The 19210-nt window shown below is 36.4% G+C and overlaps 2 protein-coding genes and 1 pseudogene across 3 annotated transcripts; 1 reads left to right on the top strand and 2 right to left on the bottom strand.

Moving 5' to 3' along the window:
• Positions 1–701: 701 nt before the first annotated feature.
• Positions 702–3378, top strand: LOC113749369 (lipase 3). Its single transcript, XM_027293073.1, has 4 exons — positions 702–1552; positions 2428–2520; positions 2749–2816; positions 2958–3378. The coding sequence occupies exons 1-4, from the start codon at positions 929–931 to the stop codon at positions 3067–3069; spliced, it is 897 nt and encodes a 298-aa protein (XP_027148874.1). The 5' UTR covers positions 702–928; the 3' UTR covers positions 3070–3378.
• A 180-nt stretch (positions 3379–3558) lies between these two features.
• LOC113749370 (14-3-3 protein 7) lies at positions 3559–9451 on the bottom strand. Of its 2 annotated transcripts, none has more exons than XM_027293075.1 (8): positions 9366–9451; positions 9098–9202; positions 6842–7148; positions 6130–6217; positions 5875–5984; positions 4849–4997; positions 4158–4192; positions 3559–3883 (listed from the first exon to the last, which is right to left on the bottom strand). In XM_027293075.1, the coding sequence occupies exons 2-8, from the start codon at positions 9162–9164 to the stop codon at positions 3878–3880; spliced, it is 762 nt and encodes a 253-aa protein (XP_027148876.1). In that variant the 5' UTR covers positions 9165–9202; positions 9366–9451; the 3' UTR covers positions 3559–3877. The 2 variants fall into 2 exon arrangements, with proteins under 2 accessions (XP_027148876.1, XP_027148875.1); XM_027293074.1 differs by having other exon boundaries at positions 9319–9403.
• A 3399-nt stretch (positions 9452–12850) lies between these two features.
• LOC113750295 lies at positions 12851–19015 on the bottom strand (annotated as a pseudogene).
• Between the last annotated feature and the right edge of the window lie 195 nt (positions 19016–19210).

The following is a 19210-nucleotide window of genomic DNA, read 5'->3' as shown; positions in this document are numbered from 1 at the left end:
AACCCTTTTAGTTCACATAAAACAGCTGAAGCATCATGAACTAAGTAATAGCTAGTTTAAAACGGCTAGATTTGAAGGTTATTGCAACAGTTGATAAAGGATAAACTTGATACATAAAATTCTCTATTGGCAATATGTGTGACTGTTTGTAGAGGTAACATAGCTACTCTCATTGACTTTAGTTTCACAGCTTGAAATGAAGTGTTGCAGCAAAGAGAATGGCTTCTTCAAGCCATAGGGGAGGATCATGGAACTCCCCAACATCTTTCACAATTAAGAACAAATATTGCAGCTGCAACCGAAAGGCAATATTGAAGATTTCTAGGAGTGAAAACAATCTCAAAAAGTTATATTTTTGTTTTACAACATGGTAGAACTCACAGATAGTTTAATTAGTTACTTAATTTGTTGACAAGAAATAAGTTTCTTTTGCAAAATTCGTTCATTAGGTTTCTCCAATAGGCCCTAATTTCCTCGTAGGGGTGGTGAGTGCCAGTATCAGAAACCTCGTGGGAGTTTTCTACAATTATCCCATACAATAAAGATCAACAGTAGTATTATTTTGGTTTGTTCTGTATGGCAATTAAATTAAATGGGGCATCTGTCCCCAGTCTTGTGGAAAAATTGCAAAAAAGTCTTGTTGAAAACTCTATACCTTCCTTCAGCTTTTACTTTTGACCTTTGTCCCCATCTTCACCACACAATGACACAATCCTTATTCCTTGCACCTATTGCCAGAAAAAAAGTTAAAGAACATCCTATAAAACTAGCTTCGAAGTTCAAACATCTCTTCCTATGTTATTTTGTCGTTAACCACTTCGAATGAACATCTTTGCTTGATACCCCTTAAAAACACTCGAACACACACACAATAACATGTCCATGTGCGTGTGAAAATTTTCAAGAAAAGTTAGCAGTTAAGTTAGTGATGCCCAAGTGCTTTAACTTGACAGCATCAGCTGGGGGGTGCTTTAGATCCGCCTTCAGCTGCTCGGGTCTCCGATCAACCATCACCGACCTCGGTGACGGCACCACCATCCACTGCTGGGTCCCAAAATCCCCCAAGCCCACCAAACCCAACGTAGTCCTCATCCACGGCTTCGGAGCCGACGCCGTCTGGCAATGGTTCGAGGCCGTCAAAATCCTGACGCCCCATTTCAACGTCTACGTGCCGGACCTGGTGTTTTTCGGGGAGTCACACACGACCCGGCCGGACCGGTCCGAGGCGTTCCAGGCTCAGTGTGTGAAGCGAGTGATGGAGGCTAAGTCGGTGGAGAAAATGAGGCTGGTGGGGATGAGTTACGGTGGGTTCGTGGCGTACAGTATGGCGCTGCAGTTTGAAGATTGTGTGGAGAAGGTGGTGATAATATGCTCCCCGGTGTGTTTGGAGGAGAAGGATATTAGAGATGGGATGTTTCCGGTGAATAACGTGGACGACGCCGCCTCCATTCTGTTGCCGCAGACGCCGGAGGCTTTCAGGAAATTGCTGCGTTATACTTTTGTTAAACCACCTAAACCACTGCCTTCTTGCTTGATTAACGACTTCCTTCAAGTCAGTAATTTTACATTTTTGTCATGCTTGCCGTACCAAAAAGAAAGGAAAAGAAAAAATCATTTATATTTATCTCTTGGATAGATTTTTAGTTTGGCAATAATATCTATATAGTTGTCTATTCACCAACCACTAATTTGTTGTTGTTATTATTATTATATTTACATTTGTCTGTCTTGATTGTTTTATCTATCTAGTCGTAAGATGATTGCTCCAACTTCCACATATATGATGGGATAGGATAGGATGGTTCAAGGACTACAAGGAACCACCAGCCTTTGGGCTGGTGGCTACCACTAGCTTGTTGGGGTGGCCTTGCCTCCCACCAAAATGTCACATTTAAGTGATTTACTTTAAAAAAATTCAGACGGGTGCGTTGTACATCAGTTTGGTCCGGTGATGGTCTAGTCCCCTCCGGATTATCCCTGGGTCTCCTTAGGTCCGCCCCCTTTCCCTTAGTGTAGAATAGATTAGGTTATACAACAGTTGTCGTGTCCGAAAAAAAAAGGGACTACAAGGGCTTTTCTAAATTTTCATTTTTCTCTTCTATGGCATCGCCATAGTTAGATAAAAAAGTGATCCCATTTCTCTTCTACTATTCTATTTCTAAAGTGTCTGGAAGTCTCCTCAGGACCATCGGGTCATGTCTCAATAATGCAATTGTCTTTCTGCTGTGAGTTGTATGATGGGTGGGTGGTGCTGCTTTCTTGTCTCTTTTCAGCTAGGAAAATTAAGCCCTACAAGAATTATAATAAAACACGTGGTGAAACCACTGACAAAATACTATATATGATTTGTCCATTTAGCGTCAGAATTCTCTAAGATGCATTATTGATTTAACAAAAACATTTGTTGGTGGCGTTGTGATGGGGCAGGAGATGTGCTTAGACTTTGTGGAGGAGAAGAGAGATTTGCTCCGCGCTATCCCCTTAGATAAGAGACTTGCAGACCTTCCAAAGATCCCTCAGGTACATAACTACTTACTAACTATTTGGATTGATCTTTTCTACACAGCGCAGCGTAATAGTTGTAATTACACGTGCAATTCGAAATTCAAGTTACTTGTATTAAAAGGGATTTTGCTAGTTCATCTATCATGATAGGAATGCATACATAAATCAAAAGACTGCATGAGTTAGAAAAGTTATGGCATGCTGTTAGTGAATACAGTAATGCTACTCGGAATTTTGTTGCAGCCAACTTTGATCCTATGGGGAGATAAAGATCAGGTTTTTCCAGTAGAACTGGCTCGCAGATTGAAAGGGTATGATCTCCTTTCCCTCTTGCTTGTTGCAATTCATTTGCTTTCTTTTGGCAGTGCATTTAGGAATATTGATGAGTTTTTAAGGAGTGAAAGAATGGCTCAATTTTGCAATGACGAATTATATGATCATGATTTGTGCAGACACTTGGGAGAGAATGCTGAGCTGATAATCCTTGAAGGAACAGGGCATGCATGTGCTTTTGAAAAATCTAAGCAGTTGGGCAAGCACTTGAAAAAATTTCTCCTAGGCTGAAACAACCAACGCAGTTTATGCATTTTATTCTTTCCTCTTCAACGTAAAAGAAGCAAATTTGACGTTCAAACTCATTTTTTGAGGCTAGAAACGTCAAGTAAAATGCTCTAATCTATTGAATTCCTACCTCCATTTTGTTTCCCAGAATAAATAACTGACAGCTATGGTTGATAGGATAGCTCTTTCAGCAATATCCCATTCATGGTTGTCTCTTTAATCAAGCTACTGCAGATCTTACAAATTCCACTTGTGGAGTGGAAGGGAGACGGGGAAGATGAATCATATTCATGCAGGACATTTCTTCCTTTATTTTTGTTAGTGACTTCTAATCAACTACTACCATTTCAAAGATACCACAACACATCCTAAATTATCTAAGCAAAAATAAACTACTGTGACCTGAAGATAAAGATAAAATCTAAGCAAGGAAGGGAGTGCTAAGACATTTCGCCTTCTACGAAAGGCCAAACGCCACCACCCGGTCCAAAATGGCCTAGGAAAGGCTGTGCTAAGACAAGTTTTATACCGGAAGAGAGTGCAAAATCACACGAAATTCATTGCTTCCCTGAAAGTATATGCTTCAGAAGCACAAGAGAAATAGGGACTAAAACTGTGAGGATAATTGAAAAATCACATCACAACCACAATGATCTCTACATCAAGAAGCAACAACAATGGTTTGGAAATGGACAACGTACAAGCCAATTGTCATTAACCTAGGTATCTTTCATCCATAAGACCTTTCGCATGATAGCAGCTCTCGGGGGCAGGAGGTTCACTTCGTCAAAGAATCATTCGTCTATATCAGTTAGCTCTGGAAAATTAGAGAAATTGATGGTTAGAGAAACGCATAAAGTACATGGCAAATGCAAAAGGATAACAGCCTACGCTAAAGCTGACATTTTGGCTTCAACCACACTTTGGTTGGTGAAATGCTTCCACTTTGTTACACAAGCCAATTGTGCATATACCACAGATTATTGTGCCCATTAGATGTGACAGTTTAGAAATTCATATCATAACATTACGTTTTGCATTGAATTCTTTCTAAATCAGGGTTGAATTAATCACTTCCTAGAGCATCTTACCTCACCGTGGGGCTCATCACCTTTGGAATGCTCGCCTGCCAAATAAAAGCACAAGTTAGGATATACTTCAGGTCTCCAACATCAGGCATTCATTGAGATGGCAATTATTACAAATTATTGGGCAGTACTATGTTTGACTGTTCATACTCTCTCTCTCTCTCTCTCTCTCAGGTAAAAAGTACACACAATCTTATTACTATATATTTCTGAGCACATACACACTTCTTAATTTCCCAACCACCTTTCACCTGCAGTTTTCTTCTTGTAAAAGTTGTAAGGGCTGGTGCGCCATTGAACCATGAGTAAATTTCCCATTTTACTATTCCAAGCCTAGTCCAACATTACTCGAGCAACCTAAAACCAACTCCTATCATTATGAGAAGCAGCCATAGTGTGTTGTTATAGTAATATCTAACCCAATTTACATGTATTACTTCAAATAGCTGGGCTGATGGAAAGATTATAGGTTCATCAAGTATAAAGGAATGCAGCTAAAACAAAAGATTCTCCGCCACTGTTCTCCTTCCCTCTTTGTTGTTCTAATAAATTAAATGGAGCAGAAAGCCACTTCCAACACCTTCTCAGTGCAAGTATTTTTTCCATTTCTTTAAGCAAAGTAACAAACAAACAAAAACACACAGGAAACAGAATGATTAAGTGAAAAGAGGATTCCATCCCTTTCTCAACTTACCTCCCTCTTCTGGAAGATCTGAGGTCCATAATGTTAGATTATCCCTAAGAAGCTGCATGATTAGGGTGCTGTCTTTATAGGACTCTTCATTGAGGCTATCCAGTTCTGCAATAGCTTCATCAAATGCTTGTTTTGCAAGGTGGCAAGCCCTGGTGGAAGATAGATCATGCTTTACAATCATACAAAACAACCAACAAGATATAACTGCCAGACTAATGAAGGCGACTTAGCTTGTGCATCTCCCAAAAAGTAACACTAAGCTATAGATGAAAATAACTTGTGAAGCTGAAAACTTAAAACTGATTCATGACAAATCACTATGAGACAACTACATTCTGCACTGTAATTGTATATTTGCTTATTTGCATGTCCAATGATCAATTGCATTAAGCGTGAATTTTGGAAAACCAAAAAGAGATGCAAGTTATTTACTGCATATACCAGCTAAAGCTTTACATGTAGTGATATGAGATAACTAAATCAACAACTGCAAGTGTTGCTGGGCCAACGGTTCATGCACAACCTAAAATGTTGTGAAATTTAATGAGTAATAAAGGAGTTTCTTTAGGTACTCTTTGATGGTCAAGATCGCAACCTTCTTTAGGAATAATAATTATCATCCATTTCCAAAAAACTCTAGCCTCATTCCAATTACATTCACTTCATTTCTTCAGTACATCGGTTCAATTTCCTTTTTTGGTGGTTGACCCAAGCAAATATCTATTGGACATGTTGCACATCAAGTTTAACGTAAAATAATTGATCCAATCTGAAAAGACCACTTTGAAAAGGGAAGCTGTGCATGAAAAGTAGAACATTCAATTCTCAGATTCAGCTAAACTTGGTGAACCAAATCCTTCAAGTGAGAACTTCTATTCATGTAAAATATGATTGCTTTCAGGATGTTTTGTTCTTTTTCCGGATAAACATATGCACACAAACATGCACATGTATGCATGCACAAACAAGCATACACGGGTGCATGCACAGACACAGAGACAAGTAGAGATAAGAGAGTTGTCAAACCTCTCAGGGGAGTTCAAGATCTCATAGTAAAATACAGAGAAATTCAGCGCTAGGCCAAGTCTAATTGGATGAGTAGGTGGAAGATCTGAGTTTGCAGAAGCAGTGGCAGCCTGTTACATGGAAAAGGTTTAAAACCATATATATCTGGAAAATATATGACACAGAAAATATGGGAGACTCGTGCCAAGTATGAACACAAAGAGATTTCATGAGGTAAAACTTCTACTCTAGAAAAGAGATTTAATTTCAGAATACCTCATAGGCTTTGAGGGACTGATCCGCTGCCTCCTTACGATTTTCCCCTGCTTTGAACTCAGCCAAGTAACGGTAATAATCTCCCTTCCTGGAGAAGAAAGTCATATAAGAAGGTAAACAGAAGATAGCCAATAAAAAAAATCATAATACTTAGTTACAAGTTTGTACACAAACCCAAAGCATTTTTAGAGGATATCGTAAACAGGAGGGAAATAATGACAAATTCTAAAAACCAAAGCATCACCTAGATGATAACAGACACCTCTCAAACTAAGATGAGTTTTGGAAAAGTGAGGGAACCACTACTCCTAGAGTAAACAACTTCTATCCTAAACAACAAAATTAAGTGAGAAATCTAGCACAAGGTTGAAATTCGTAAAGGACATAGTCAAATTAAAGAAACCACAATGACCTTAGACAGCATACTGTAATTAATTGCTCCTGACAATGAGATTGAACCTTTGAGAATAATGAAACCAGATTAACACACTTGAACCCCTCCAAAACATACCACAAATGCGTACAAAAGAAGGCTGAATTTTAGTATTTTTCTGTCCAGCCCACTAAATCCCACCACCAGGGCAAGCCCAAACAAAAAAAAATAAACGTTCAGTTTATAAGATGTGTGTTCTTCTGCATTGTTGGAGGAGGAATTATGTGATGGCAAGAGGAGATTGAAAGGAATGAGACTTCAGAAAAAGTAACAACTCACATCTTATAGTAGAAGACAGTTGATTCTCCTGTAGAGGAAGATGGAAGAAGATGTTCATCTATTACTGCCAATATATCATTGCATATCTTCATAAGCTCATCTTCTACCCCCTGTCTGTAACCCTTTATCCTTTTCACATTCTGGTCATGTCCCTTGCCCTCCTCTTTCTGTTCAATGGAAGATAATATCCTCCAGGATGCCCGTCTTGCACCAATAACATTCTTATACCCCACCGATACCAAGTTCCTTTCCTCAACTGTCAGCTCGACATCCAGTTTAGCAACTTTCTTCATTGCTTCAACCATCTCTGGAACAATAAGAGAATAATGAGAACAAATTCTAAACAAAAGGGGGAAAAAAACCATATAAGAACTGTGAGAATTGAAATTCTTGTCACTTGACAGGGTAATGGTGTGGCTCATAGAGAAATATGATAAAGAACAATATAAAAGGCATATTAAGATACAAGCCACTCATACAGCTGAAAAGATACAATTGTCCAGAAATTTTACTGCTAGGCTTATCCTGGAACATGCCTTGACAAGGCAGTCAAAAACTGAAAAACAAGAAGCAAAGCATAACAATACAAGGAGAAGGAAAAACTAGAGACTGTCTTCATGTTTTAGCACAGACCTGCTGCGTATTTGTTCTCTTTATTACCTGCTCTCTTACTTTACCTTTTTTTGTTTGGAACATGAACAAAGATCACTAGGATTGCCCGAGTGAAGTAGAAACCAAGTAATGAATTTCTTAACTTCAAAACCTTTGAGTTTCAAGTATGATTTAGTTAGTTCTATTCTTCATTAGTTAGGCCATATCAAAGATGATGAGTAAACCTAAGTTATATCTTCTCCAAGGATCAAATGGCGAATTGGATGTAGTAGGTTCAATATCAACATCATTTCCCTCATGCAGACCAACAACAATTGTCAAGTTTACCATGATCTCACAAACCTAGCAAGAACCTGGCAAAACCAAAACTTGTTCAAGTTCAGAATTCATTTGTCATGGAGAACTTTATGACCTCATGAAGCTCCTATTCTGCCCCAATTTGGGGCCAAATAAAAGAAAAATGCTTTAAGCAGCAGTTATAAAGAGAGACTGGTAACCATATTGTCAAGATGTGCTTGCTATGGACTAGAACTGCCCTTTTAATTTGCAAGCCATCAGAGTGACAAAAAAAAACAGGACCAATAGCCTTTGGGTTGTGGCAGTCAGATTCAAGCAATTGGATAACATCCAGCCCCTTTGAACTAGAACCCTATTGAGGGCCAACTAGATCAAGACCAATTGGGAACCACAGGTATGTAAAGAATCCCGCAAGCAACCATGAAACTTTCTACTGGAAAGTCTAATATCGACTATAATAAATTCAAATAAGTCAAAGAAACATGTCCATTTACATACTTCTCTTGATTATATCTTGTAGTAGTAACCACAAAAGGATCGTCATGTAAATGTAAGCCAATTTCAAATGTGGAGTTTAGTCTTACTTATAGTCCTGGCTACACAACCACCTCAATGTAAAACACATCTTGCTCTTTCAAAATTCAATATTAGAACTTTCCAACTAAAATTGAGTACAAACAGATAAATGCCAAAGCATTGTATGATCCACAAAAAAACTCTAATAAGCAACGACAAAATTAAGTCCGTTTAAGCACTCAATCAATAATCAAATCCTCATCTTTCTAACTTGGATATCTTGTCGCTTCACAAGCTACCAAAAGAATCAACACATCATAAGAGTTTGTACAAGAATTCACAGCATTTTATTACAAACTTCTCTTCAAGATTATTTTCGCTAGCCACAGCATGGAAAAATATACTGGAAATCAACGTAAAAAATGTGTTTTGCCAACAAAATTTTTCTTTTTTTGTTCAACAAGTTTAGCACTTCCTTTAGTCCTCCAAATTTATATATGTAAAACATTCAATTTTTTTCCAATTTAAAGTACAAATTCAGCATTCCAATCCCCACTCCCAACACCCCGACCCCCCCCCCCCTTCCCAAAAAAAAAGCATGTTGGTAACAAAAAGCTGAACTAAAAGTTCATGTCATCTATAAATTCTGATGAATACCTTCATCCAAACAGTACTAAAATTTCAGCACCAAAATCTATAAAGCTCGGGATTTTGCCATACAACACCACAATCTAACCAAAACCCACCTTCTATCTTCAATCTCTACTTCCCAAAAGAAAAGATTTACACAAAAAGAAATTGAAAAAAAAAATTCAAAGAAAGAATTAATACCATCATATCTTTCTGCTTGCTCAGCAAGCCTAGCCAAGTAAACTTGCTTCTCCCTTTCCTTCTCCATCACTCTCCCTTCAGTCCCTCCTCTCAGCAATCTTCCTCCTTATGAGTTATGACAAACAACAACAATGATTATTGATTATATCCCCTTCCTTTTTAGGACCCAAAAAATCAAAGACAGAAGAAAAGGGCAAAAAAAAAAAAAAAGATTTGTTTACAGTTTTTGAGGCGCGGGGCAGGTGGGCCCATTGGAAATGATAAGTACCTTTTGTTGTTGTTGCAGGTGTTGGTGCGGGATTAGTGGGTACGATGGACGGTTAAAACTCTTTGTATTGAGGTGTCTGAACCTCCGAAGCTTCTATGGTGGAATCTGGACCACAGGTGTTGGAATCTAAGGAGAAAACTGGCCGTTGGATTTAGTTTGCGGAAGACGATGATGTTTTACTGCTGGTTGGAGTGGAGGGGCTGTCACATGTCGGTCACATGGGGACCGGAATTGCCTACAATTACAGACCGCTGTCATATCCTTTGTTAGATCAGGTTCATTTTTTCCCCTACTCTATATGTTTTTTTTTTTTTTTACAATTTATTCACAAATTGAGTTATTTTCTTGGTCTATTTGGGAAAAAGGAACAATTGACTGCTAAAATTGCACCGTTTACAATTAAAGAAGTTAAAAGGAATATTATGAAGTTAGGGGAAGAAAGCATTTTCATCTAAATAACTAGCAATAGTTCTAGAAAGTCTGAGAGGAATTACAATAATAAAAAAAAAAGGAAAAGAACGTCCGAAGCATTTTTGTGAGTATTAATATCAAGTCGTCCTAAAAATTAATATGCAGTTTTTATTTTTATACATAAAGAAATAATGATTTTTTCTTTTGCAAAAACAAATACACAGTTTTTTTTTATGGTGCTTCGTCGTAACAAAATACAAGTAATCTTTGAATAGAAGGATTATTATGTATATGATAAAAAATGAATTCACGGGTACATGGATAACGTGTGTGTACACAAGGAGCCCGAGATGAGGTTGAATTTGGGATTTCATGATTGATTGATTGGTGGGAACACATAATACTAGTGGAATAGTAAAAGATTCCCTTAAACTATTTTTTTTTTTTTGTTTTCAGTTAGAGGTATCCGGACCTACATCCGACTAGTCCTCTAATCCTGAGGAGAGTGGGTCCCACCGATCCCCAGGAGGCCAGGAAGATACCCCAGGCTGTCCAGCTGCGGAATCGAAATCAGGACCGACGCCTTAACTAAGAACGCGAAGCCAGCCGAGCAACCCGTGGAGGCCCCTTAAACTATTTTGTTGATATGTCCATTTGAACCTTTCACTGTCGAGCCTTCCATTTTAGTCATCGAGGTCACGTAGCAGCAGCGGCTGTTCTTGTTCCTTCTCCAACTCTTACTTTACTTTGGAGTTTGGAGAAGAGATTTTTTCTTTTGGATCCTTTCCTATAAACCTAAACAAAGATCGAGGCTCATTCCGATTGTGGCTGTAGCAATTTTCCAGGGCTGAGAAATCGTTAGCCATGCCATAAGATGGTGCACAAATTCATTTTGATCTCCCTCTGTTTTTTGTCGTATTAATGGACTAGGAGGTATAAAACGCGCGATGCGCGTAGGTAATTAAAGACAATATGCCCTGCCAAATTTGCTAAATATGCGTGGGTAATAGTGCTTTGTGTTCCCAATCGAATTTAAAAAAAATGTTGAAATTATAAGTTTGATTACACTAATCGTTAGAAGATGAACATGGAGTGTGCAAAGCATACATTATTTAAGAGACTGGAATAATCTGTCAAATATGTAGATTAAGGGAGCAATTAAATTTCGGTGCATTGTTCTTTTATCCAGCATGGTATGCAAATTTTTTTTTTTTTTTTTATCTAAATTTAGAGTTAAAAGAGAAAATCAATTTACTTGATATTCAAATTGAGAACGGTTGAATAAGAGTTCATTTAAGAGGATCACTAACTAATGAAACCGAAATGAATAACATTTTGAGTGTGTAAATTTTTAAGTTCAACCCAATCTTATGCTAATTTCAGATTTGCGTAAAAAATGTCAAGCTACTTAAGTTTGAATTAATAAAATTATATTTGAGTTTGATTCAATAATGAATAAGCTTAATTTTAAAAGCTTTAGCAAATTGAATTATTCCTCAAATAATGACGTTGGTAAGATAAGAAACTCCTTAGACTGGATTCAAATGGATTAGATCCAAGAGTTTATAGTGCAATATGTTCAAAATTGAAATTTAAGATGGAAAATTAGAATCGAGTATACGTTATTAGGCGAATGCACAACGGAATTAGTCCTTTAAATTTGAATCAATACTCAAAGTCTTAAGGGTTTGTATAACATTTATTGGCAAGATTTGAAATGAATGTGCTTAGATTTTTTACCCTTGTCAAAAACAAAAATCATAGAGGGATAACAAAGTCAAAGTTGGACCTTGTTAAATTTTTTTGGCTTGAATTCTATAACTAATCCAAGCTTGAAGATAAGCTCACTTACTGATTCAATATCAGTTAATAAGGTTTAAAAATACTTTTTTTTTGTTTATAATTCTTTGGGAACAAAGTACTTCAGTATTTCTAATTATTGCTTTAGCTGTAAAATTTGGAAAAGAACACTGATTTTTTGGTGCGGATAATCAAAAAAATTACTGTTTCCAAAGTGCTATAAACTTCAAGGTAATGCAAAGACTTCAAATCCATTACGTTACATGAACAGGGCAACGATTCTGATAATGTAACTGGCTAGTGAACTGGATACGAAAAGCAAAAACTATAAACAGAAACTTAGTAGCTTGCAGGCTGAAGCTTTATAAGCTGATGCTATACCTTTTTGGATTCATAACCTCTGCCTTCTGATGAACTTGCAAAAAGTAAATGAAAGCAATTAAAATTAATCCATTGCCGCAGAAATAGTTGTAGCAAATATAGATACATTTTTTGAAGAAGATACTACTGGGGAAAATAGAGCATAATCTTACATTGCATATGAACAGAAGCATTAAAACATCGAAAAGTACTGATATATTAAAATGCCAGATCATTGATACATTACAGAAATGCGTGTGATTAATTATGGCCTAATTGAGCTGAAGCTGAAAGTTAAAATGCCATGGATACATTTTTTCGATGCCTTTTCGATTGAATACAACAACAACAAAGGATGGTCAGCCCAAAGATTGGCAAATGCTCTTAGAATGCATTAACTTGAGTAGATATCACAATGTAAAATATTCATGCGATTACAATCTTCCATTCATTAATTCGACCAAAAAAGGAAGAAAAAGAAAAGGACCTAACAGTCCTGTTCATAAAAGAATTGGAACTTAAAAGTAAATGATATACAACAAAATATCCTACTACAGAAAATTTTGACCAAAAGAGAGAACACTCAGATAATTTTTCATCAGAGATACTGCAGTAGTTTACAACAACAAAGACAGACATGGATCTAGATAGCCTAGCATCCCAGCCCATCAGCAACTCAAAACAATATCAAATTGTAACTAAAAATGGCAAATCTCATGTAACTGAACCGGGGTAACAAGCAACTGCTAGTATGATTAAACAAAAGAATTAGTTGCAAAATTGAATTTCTGGCTACAGTGTACAATTTACTGTTTAAGTTTAGCGTACACTATATAGAAAAATGATAAAAGCTTCCTGAAATGTGACATAAGAGAAAGCATCACTTAGAAACAATATTTGGCAGTAGTCTGCAATTTTACCATGATCAATACAAAAGTATGGAGAAACAAACCTAAGAGACTTATTTAAATATGTAAGAATAACAAAAGACAAATCCTGAAACAGCTACAGCTGATGGGTTTACACGCTTTTGTGAATGCAAAGGGCATAACATTCTATCTGGAGGCAGTGGAATTCCCTCCTTTGCAACCTGTTTCAAAATGAAGCAATAATCTGTGTGTGAATATCAAATGGCTATAGAAACACAAAGTTCATAAAGTCCTTTATATTTTTTCATCCCTATCATTTTCTTTCATTTTTTTTCAATTTGTGTAAGAAACCTTACCATTATACCATTTCTGCACCTATAATTGTTATTTTTTTTCCATTTATTACCATCAATGGTGCTCCCATGCAAAAAATTTCCAAGACTTGGCAATGAGTGAGCCATATGTGTCAGATAGGAATAACTAAAATATGGAAACTATTCATATGAAACATAACAATTACCATGACTTTCTCACAAGTCACAAAAGAATATCCTACATGCTAGAAAATATACAAAAGAATATCCCACATGCAAGAAAATATAGTCTTAACAAGCCCACCAACCATTCGTGGAACTTCCTACACATTAAAAGAAAATAACCTCACCTTTACCACTATTCCATCATCTGACATTCACATCAATAATGAAAGTCATGAATTTTATTCGTTATTATTATCATGACATGGGCACAAGGGGCACATGATAGCCAAGGCCTTGGTACTTGATAGCCAAGGCACATGATAGCCCTGGCACAAGTCAGTTAGAAGGCAGTACTCATTCTTGGCATGGTATGTAGCCATCAAGCCTGCATGTTTATGAAAAGAGCAAAATCCATTAATCCATCTGTTTTGGTGTAGCCAAAATTGACAGCAGCATATATATCTTTTGCATCAGAATGGGTATAGAAGACGTCAACCAGGTTAGGTGTTAGCCATATAGAAGAAATAATTATCAGGAAGACAGAATCTTAACATGCTTTCATTGAGTTCCTTCTAAGATAAGAAGAATGGTATAACTGGCAAGTAACATGCTCAAGAAAGGATTCAAGCAACCAAGCTCTGGGAAAAATCCTAATGCAGACCAAAACATCTTTTTCACAAAATACTATCAGAAGCATACAGCTATAAGCTTATATTATTTAAATAAAAAAGTGGTAGGATATGGAAGAATCTTAGCATAGCCTGCAGTTTGGACATCAAAGCCCTCATCCTGCCAAATAACAAAGTTAGAAGGATGCCAAAAGATTTGAGTCTTATGACAAGCAAATTCATTGTACCTGCAATTCTCTAATAAGTGGCAAACTACCAGTAATAGAATAGGGCTTTACATGCACCACTGCCTCTTCAGTCGTTTTACATAGGACATGGAAACCAGGGGATTGAAGGTTGCAAGCAACTCCAGAATTTGCCTCGTTGTAACTTAGTGTGATTCTGAGGGTAAATAAATTGTAAAACTGAATATTACACAATGAGTACCGTACTGATATGCAAAGAAAACTGATTCCATAGGACCATCACCCTACTTCCATGCTTGAAATTATAATCTCAGGGTGCAATGCAATTCACAACATAAATACTTGATCAAGGAATGTCTTTATTAGTGGAAGGCTGTTCCATCCCCTATGTGGAAACAGAAGTTCTCATGACATCGGCATTTTTTTCCCTTATGTTGTTTGCCATCAGTGCTGCCCATTCCAACTCCCAAGGAAAAAGATAAAAGAGAACCCCAACGTGATGAAGCATGTCTATGACAGGAAGCCCAAACCTAAATATCCTTCGATGAAATGCTTTCCAGTTTGCAAGAAAGATGTGGGACTTTCTTTTCTGTTTATTTGAACTTTGAAAGAGCATACTCAATTAAACTTCTGGAAAGTGGAAAGATAAGAAGTAGAAACTGTAGAAAACAAGGGAGCTTTGGTTCTGTGATCCCTCCTAGTCCCAGATGAAGCATGTGGCTTTGAGTATAATGAAAGACCATTTACAACAGAGAAGTCTTAGTTCAAGATCTAAAATGTAGAATTTATCCCATATTCATAGATTGTATCCAGGGACAGTTTTAACTTTTCTGTCAATTTACAAAAAACTTTTGCATTACATTGTTGACTGTTGGGCCTAATATGGTTTCTTGCAGTGTTTATAATCTTAGGATGTGTAATTACCTTATGCATACTTCTTCTCTGTATATCAAAATTTTCTTGAATTAGTGGATAAATGATTTTCAATTTGACAAACTACAATCCCCTTTTTCATTCCTACCAAATTTAAAGTGAAAGCAACAACCACTCAGCATGCTTCTACTAAACAAAGCAGTCGACAAAGGCATACCTTCCCCTTAGGTTTTCATCTGGTAGCACATATTTTGAAACAGGGTCCCTAGTATCAAGCTTCTCAAAATTTTCATTTATGTCTTCTACATACTCCTGTAACTTCTTCAGCACATCTGATACACTGTTGAGGAGTGAATAATATATACTGTCAAACTTTTGAATTGTTACCTGAATATCCTTCTAAACTCAACTGGTAAAGCTACAGCAGACTAAGTATAGGAAGATAATTAGTTTAAGGCTAAAACATAAAAATGAAGAAGGCAAAGGAATTAATTGTGAAATATCATAATCTGATAAATTAAATCATCCACAATTTAGTAAGGAGAAAAAAGGAAAAAATTTCCACCTGTAAAATGGAGTCAACCTGCAAAAGTAAAGAGGCATTGTTAGAAGGGTTTAGAAGTTCAAGATCCTAAACAAGAATATATAAAGAAATATGTACCTAACATCCCCTGAAACTGTACATTCAGCTGGATTTGGTTAATTCCACCACCTGGATCTGTAATATAAAATGCTTATTCAGAAAAATGGAATTGGATTGGCTGCTTATGACAAGTCAAATATCACACTTGTCCGAGTTCTTCCACAATGTGATCAAGACTTACAAGACCATTGAGTTGGTTTCATTGTTGATGGTGTTGCAAATCCATAAACTTGTTCCTTAGGATGAGGAGGGAAATCTTTATAGAACCATAATTGGATCTCTTTGAGTGCTTCCATTGCTAGCTCCAAGGGATTAATAATAGCCTACAGAAAAAGAAAACTACTAAATGGAACACATTCACAGGTTCTTCCCAGTAATGGAGCATTCTTAATGTGTATGAACTTGCAGCAGTATTCCTCTTCAATCCCTCCAAGTTATTGTCCAGCTAAATTATCATAACATTAATTCATCTACAGCCAAGCCTATCCTATTTATTTTTGGTGCACTGTGATCACTTATAAAAGGTCTTTTATTCAAGGATTAAGTTATTGAATCAACAAAGACAAAATTTTTTATATTATATAATTAAAAGATAAGATGAATTCAGAAGCACTTTTTGATTTTAAATATAAAATATAGCAAACAGAATTCCATCGATCTAATTCACGAACTTATAGGATAACTATCTTACAAAATATCAAGATAAATAATAAAATACAAAGCAGAAACCTGGAAAAAAGAAAAACAGAAAGCTACAAAAAACAGAGAATAAAAAATAAATTCAAAGAAAATATACATTGACAAAAAAAATAAGAAAACAAACAGATACAAAAAACAAAGACCACTTTCGAAGGAAGAAAAATCTTATAAAAGGAAACATCCAACTACAAAAAAAAAAAAGCACCACGGACACCAACAAAACATATAGTTGGCCTTAAAAATCCACATAAGCAAAAAAAAGGTAAAAAATACATTTTCAAAAAAAATATACAAAGAAATAAGACAACAAACAGATACAAAAAACAAAGACTACTTTCGAAGGAAAAAAAATCTCATAAAAGGCAACATCGAACTACAAAAAAAAAAGGACCACGAACACAACAAAACATATAGTTGGCCTTAAAAATCCACATAAGCAAGAAAAAGGTAAAAAATACATTTTCAGAAAAACCATCGAACAAGAAAGACAAAATCTGTACAAAAACTCATTCGATAAACCATATACAAGAAGTTCCAACAAAAAGGGGAAAAAAGCCGAAGGAAAATCAAACCAGCAATAAATTCTAACAAGAAGTCATTATTTACTTGTTACAACAAGAAGCAAAAAAAACAGTAAGAAACGCCCCCTTTTCTTTCCACCAGAAGCTAAAAAATAGCTGGGAAAATAGCACAAAAAAAAACAAAAAGCATGAAACAGAACAATGGAGGCAATACCTTAAAAAAGCAGAACAAAATCAGAAATGCTTACATCATGGCCATGGATATCTGATTGAAATCATGTTTTTTTTTGTGGGAAATGGAGAAGAATTGCCCAAAAATTTTCTAAAATTTAAGCGAGAATCCAGGAAACTTTAGCTTTGCAGTTGATCGGAGAAGGAGAGAGAGGTGATTGACAACTTCTTTGTAGAGGAGAGGGTATAAGTGGGCTGGAGTTGCGGCCTGGAGGGATATGAGAGAATTTTTTGTTGGAATTCTGCCTAGCTGGAGCTGCGGTTTAGGGTTGAAAGGAAACAAAGGAAAAAGGAGGAAGAAATGGAGAGTAGGGAGAAGAAAGAAAGCGGCTGAGGTTTAGGGTTGAAAAGAAGACAATGGAAAAAGGAGGAGAGAGAAGGAATGGAGAGTGGCGTGAGTAGCACGAGGGCCGACGAAAAAAAGCCTGGCACGCGAGGAGCACGAGGGCCGACGAAAAAAAATGAGCCTCAGGCCGACGAAAAGAGCCTCAGACCAAAACCCCCACTCGCTCTTATTCTATATATGTTGAAAAAGGGAAAGAAAGAACAGACATTTTGACTTTTTTTTTTTGTTCAAAAAAAGGAGAAGAATCAATCCAAATTTTTGATATATTAATTATACAAGAGAGGCAAGTACTTTCATCTAAAATCTTTCAACATGCTAAGTTGATTTTACTATAAAGTGCATAAATAATAACTTTAAAAAAATAAAAGGGAACATTATTATTTTTTATAGCTTATGAGAGTTAAAGTGATAATAATTTTAAGAACTGAGGATGTCTTTTTTACTTGAGTTAACAAATCCAGTTGCGTTTAACAGATAGTTTTGAAGATAAAGTAACTAAAGTTAAATGATTTTGTGTGAGCATTAGCGACGTGTATCAACACTGTATGTTGATCAATCATACATATATTATTTTCTCTAGTAAATTTTGTGTGCTCACTTACAACACACATCAATACATAATCCCATTACCTTAGCTTATTTGTATGTGTGATGTATCATGCACGCTAAGCTTAATAAACGGCAAAGAAAGCTACCTTCAATTTTTTATTTTTTTGAAAAAAAAAAAGGTAAAGAAAAGATATACTATAATTACGAAATTCAAAGTCAATGTCAACAAGGTAGAGAAATGGGTTAGGTGGTACGGAGGAGAGAATGTAAGTGAGAAATCCCAAATTCGACAATTCTTACTCACACTTTAAAAAAAATCATTTCCAACAAAAACGTAAGGGGCAGAAAGGAAAAAGCAAAAGAGAGAAGAATGGAAACACGGAGTGTGTTTGAGTAGGAGATTATTTAAAATAATTAATGTAACATCTCTTATTACAATGTGATGTATGTAAAAAAAAAAAAAAAAGTGTTTATGTCCTATATTTGCTCTAATTATCTCTTGTCTATTCCAACAAAAAGGTGGACCATACGAGGAAATATCAGCCAAATTGGATCAATTTAGTGCAGTGTTTTAGTTGACAACAAAACCTAAGTAAAGGAATTTAGCAACAAAAATAGATTATACAGTCCTATTTGATGATGAAATAAGTGTTTGGACCTTAGATCGTAACACTTTTAATTATTTAAAATTTGACTTACCATCAACGCTAAGGGATAGAAATTGAGAGGATGGTTCTCAATGGACCATAGAATTTTTCCTTGAACGCACCTTGTTAATCTCTCACTACCCAATGCCCATCTGTATGAAACAACTTCAGTAGCAGTGTACTTTCTTACATCGTTTCGATGATTATTTCATTTTCTTAAAGAAAGCAAGCAAATCCGCCACTCCCAGGCCAGGACATTGCTATCAAGAAGCAGCAGCGCCACCATGCCCGCCCCACCCAACCACCCAAGATTCCCGTAAATGATCGCTTGAACAAGAAGATAGGTCCACCCTTAGCAGCAGCAGCAGCAGCAGCAGCAATCAAGGGCAGTGTTGGTCCAGTCTCCATAATATATCAATAAGCTGCTTTTAGTGTTCGGTCCCAACAATGATCTTCCCTCTACCTTTTGTCTCCCCCAACCATGCATGCATCCCACTTGCAACTCGCAAATGGTGGCGGTGGCAGATAAGACTTTCAATTATACCACACTTTTTAGTCATTACTAAGATTAGTCTGCTTATGGGAATCATTCAGAGTTGTATC

Source organism: Coffea eugenioides, chromosome 10 (assembly GCF_003713205.1).
Source record: "Coffea eugenioides isolate CCC68of chromosome 10, Ceug_1.0, whole genome shotgun sequence".
Taxonomy (NCBI): domain Eukaryota; kingdom Viridiplantae; phylum Streptophyta; class Magnoliopsida; order Gentianales; family Rubiaceae; genus Coffea; species Coffea eugenioides.
The sequence above is the reverse complement of the archived record's forward strand: the minus strand, read 5'-3'. Positions and strand labels throughout refer to the sequence as shown.